The sequence below is a fragment of the Branchiostoma belcheri genome, unplaced genomic scaffold, assembly GCF_001625305.1.
Source record: "Branchiostoma belcheri isolate BF01 breed outbred unplaced genomic scaffold, Haploidv18h27 scaffold65, whole genome shotgun sequence".
In the NCBI taxonomy this organism is placed as follows: Eukaryota; Metazoa; Chordata; class Leptocardii; order Amphioxiformes; family Branchiostomatidae; genus Branchiostoma; species Branchiostoma belcheri.
In genome coordinates, this window is record NW_017804298.1 from 536,064 (window position 1) to 540,310 (window position 4,247).

Sequence of the window (4,247 nt, forward strand, 5' to 3'; positions counted from 1 at the left end):
TTTGGTCACTTTGGCAATGTCGACTTAACGATCTCTTTGCTGAGATAGCTTTTTGGCAGCAAACTGTGTATTGGATACAGAGTTAGGCAGTAGGAATTTGGTCAGAAAGAGGGTTGATCATTACAGTTGGTCCAAGATAGTTGTAACTAACAAGAATATTCAATGGCTAAAAGTTCAAATTTATTTCAAACTTCACATCATCAAAAGTTCCAATGGCTTTCCTTTAGCTGCAACTATTCAAGTCCATTGTCATAGCATATGTATACAATATATACACAATTCCTCTTTCTCATCATTGGTATCAAATTGTGTGTCAAAACCAACATCTGTTGGTCATAGTTACTTTCTAACTGCAAGAACAGCAAAAGTAAGGATACTGCAATTTTCCAAAGGCGTCCACATTCCACTTTCTACAATACAGTGAATCTCTAACATTGACATTATTAGCGCCATGGTGCATCCGATAGATTGCAGTTTCAGAACAGCATGCTTTGCTGAAAACTGAAAGAGGCAGTTGAAGTTTGTCTTCAGACATCTTTAGCAAATTTCGTCAGTAAATCTATAAGGCTAAAAGCTTGTATGTTTCTTAGATTATAGAGACCTCCATGTCCTGACGCTTTAGATCCATGACCCACCCAATCCATGCCTTCATTTCTGCATTTAGCAGTTTATTTGGGATCTTCTGTTTCTTGTCTCCTGAGTAGCGAATCTCAGTGTTGGGGTGGTCAATGGATCGTCTTTGTTCTTGTTGCTGACCAGGTACTGGGTCTGGCAACTGTGAGATCGCTGGTAGAGACATGCGGGCGTCTCGAGTTTTCATTTCTGGACGAGGCATGTGTTCGTGATCTCGCGGTGAAGAGAAATCTCGCGAAGGTTCGCGTGACAGGCGAGAGTTTCGTTTGGGCATGCCGGGTAGCGGGTGCCCTACAACCGCCCTGGGTGTGATCAGTTCCTCTTCTATGGACGACACCGAACGCGGGTTCGATATGACGGAAATTCGCGAGTCCTGCTTGTGAAGCCACGCTCGGGAACGTTCGGGGGCATCTTCGGGAAACTTCGGCCGGGACGCCGACTCGCCCGAACCTTCCCGACGATGCACGACGACGGGGTTTCCGTTTCGCGTCGCCTGACGATAGTAATCTTCGTGCGGAAAGACCAGTCTGTAACGCATCGAGTCCTGCGCTTCTTTCTTTCCGTACTTGTACAAGCGACGCGATTGGTGCGGCCCGTCGGTGACACTCCTCTCTTGCTGCTGCTGATTGGCCAGCCTCGCCGACGGCATGATGACGTCACGGGAAGACATTCGACGGATTTGCTCCCGTTGCCTGGTCTCGAAGAGAGACAGATCTAGAGAAGTCCGCGGCCCCTCGAACATAGAGTTCGACCTCTGTGGCGCCTTGCGATTGTTCTGTCTTTCTCCCCTCCCACGATACAGCGAATCTGCCGTGGGGGAAGTCGAAAGGGAAGAGAAAGTCGACAGCATGCGGCTGCCTATAGCTGAGGGGGTCGCGTCGCTGATGGTCGAGCGGAACTCGGTCTGCTCCCAGAGAGAGATGTGTTTGTCGAGTTGGTCGAGGTGCTCCTGCCAAGGGGCGCTTACGCCGGACTCGTCGGCGTTGGTCCTACCTCCTTCCGAAGGAGAGCCCGCCTTCTTGCGGTGCGAGTTCGTGTTATCTGGAAAACACGGGCTCATGAAGCTGAGAAGAACGGGTAGAAAGAAGAAGCTGTGCGCGGTGCTAAACAGCGCGGTAAGGAGAATTATCCTGAAGAAGATGCGGTACGTTTCGGCGGGAAAGACTGCTAGGAGAACCACGCTAAGAATGGTCGCGACGGCCGGCTGGGCCATCGGCATGCCTGCAGCATGCATTGCCGCTACAACGCGGTTGTTGGGTTTCGAAGTCCGGAGAGCCAGCACGTAAGCGTACGTCACGTGAGCCGGGAGGTCTGTTGCCATGGCGACGCTTGCCAAGATGGCGGCTGTCGACACGACGTCGAACTTGACATCCCAGAATGCCATGTACCCTATGACCCCCACCATGACGGACGCGCCGGAAATGACGACAACGAATCCTCCCGTCCAATGGGGGATAAGGAGAAACGTAGCACCATAGATGACGGCAGCTGCAATGCCTATCAGCATAGCAGCTTCGGGAAGTACTGTTGTTGACTGCTCATAGAGGGCAAACTGAGGAGCGTACGCTACCATCTCTACGCCCCCTGTCGCCGCGATCCGACGAGCTTCTGTCATAATTTCTCTTTGGCGCGAATTTGTGCTGGCTTCCTTTGCTAAAACCGTCACTCGTGAAGTTTCTGTGTAACTGCGTAGCCAAGCGTCGTAAGTGTTGTGAAAGAGCGAACTTTGCTTGAACGATTGGAGCTTCGCTTCGACCTCATCTCGGACCTCTTGCTCTGAAAGGCTTCCTCTGTTCCTTACGACTAGGTCTATCCTCGGTCCGTACTGGGAGAAATACTCAGTCTCTTGGGTGGCGAAAAGGGAGATATGCGAATCATCGGCGGCAAGATTGTTATGGTTCAACCCTGGTGCAACAAGAACACATCCCCGTATCGCAGCGCCTAGGTAGGCTAGGTAGACTAGAACGATGACGAACTTCATCCATGGATTCTTCAGCCATTGTCCGAAGTAGGAGGAGAAAAAGTCCGCGAGAAAAGGGTCTGCTGTTTGGTTATTCGCGGGGTTTTGTGGTGAGTCTGTTTGTTCCGTTTGGTTTTGGTAGAGCGGGAAAGTCGAGGCCGAATGCAGGGACGCGTTTTTCACTCGAGGTATCACCTTGGACGGTTTCAGCAGTAATGGGTTCTGCATGTCCTCTTTTGTAGCGTTACGCATTACCGACAGCCGCTTCTCGACTTGTGCCGACGGCATCCCGTCCCCGGCACAACACAGGGCGTAGCAGGACGATTGTGAGGAGGTTCTAACGCGAACGCAGGTCAGACAGTGTCGGTTCCCGTCTTCTCTGTGTCCCGACAACGCCAGGAAAGCCGCGAAGAACATAAGCTGGTACACGCCGCAGAACGCCGCAGAGGTCAAGGCGAGGACACAGAACGATCTAACCGCGGGGAACGACGTTGCCATGCCAACGGCGTACGTGACGTAGTCGATCAGGGAGCCAATGGTCATGGGGCCCGCGGCGTCTGCCATGGCTGCGCCCATGCGATGACGGACGGAGAGGGTCGGGTCTGTCCTTCGCCATGCCCACAGCAACGTGTAGGTGTTACCGACTTTGCTGCCTGTGGATTGAAATAAAGTAAAAAGATCATAAACACATGAGTGGGTCTGAGTTTGTCTGTTCTATGTACGTGCATTTGCCTGCAAAATCATAGGTCTGAAGAACCAAAGGCCTGTACTTATGTTTACCAAACGCATGGCAAATGACCTAGACCAGACGTCTATCACCATGGTAACTGGTGCTGTAGCAGACACCTTTCGGTTTTGGGTTACATTATTTTGCAAATTGCAGGGAAAAGTTGGTGAGGCTGGTCACCATATATATGAATGCGTTTGAGTAAGAATAAGCCGAGCAGTAGTTTGTTGGGCTACACCATGTTTTTTAGGTATTAAACATTATGCGTTTGCTTTGCAAATGTTACCTTTCTAGTTTACAGAGGCTATATGATTAACGATTATGACAGAAATCACCTACCTGTCAAAATAAAAATGGCGGCCATTTCAAGGATGCTCAACTTCTGTCCGCAGAGCTGCAGGAGGCCCACTGCTGACGTCAGAGCCATGAGTGACGTCAGCGATCCCATAAGGCCCAGCCACGGCTCGGACCGAACACAGTCCACCATCATGCATGACAAGACCTGGAAATGGAAGAGGTACGACATGGAGGTCAAACATGGGACTGTGACTTAGTTTAGCGCCCGTGTTTAATACACACGTGTTTAATGTTGGTGCATTAAACACGTGTGTATAGTCAAAATATATTAATATTTGCTGCAAGATCATCAAAGAATGACAGGACTTGAATTGAAATCTCTATCTATCTATCCGTCTCTCTATATCTATCTATGTGTCTATCTAACTATCTCAATCTATATATCTCCATCTCCATATCTATCCATAAAGATTACTCTCTCTCCTCTTCTCTTCTCTCTCTCTCTCTCCTCCCTCTCTACTACACACACACACACACACACACACATATATATATATCTATACCTATTTATCTATCTAATATATCTCTACCTATCTACTAGTATATAGACAGATAGATAGATAGATTTTG

At 49.4% G+C, this 4,247-nt stretch overlaps 1 protein-coding gene across 1 annotated transcript in view; it reads right to left on the reverse strand.

Moving 5' to 3' along the window:
• Positions 1 to 529: 529 nt before the first annotated feature.
• Positions 530 to 4,247, reverse strand: part of LOC109483554 (patched domain-containing protein 3-like) — a 6,299-nt gene continuing 2,581 nt past the window's right edge. The window contains exons 4-5 of the mRNA XM_019786588.1: positions 3,660 to 3,822; positions 530 to 3,246 (exon numbers count right to left, since the gene is read on the reverse strand). Coding sequence (XP_019642147.1) covers positions 587 to 3,246; positions 3,660 to 3,822 — 2,823 coding nt within the window. The 3' untranslated portion in view covers positions 530 to 586. The remainder of the gene's footprint in view (positions 3,247 to 3,659; positions 3,823 to 4,247) is intronic.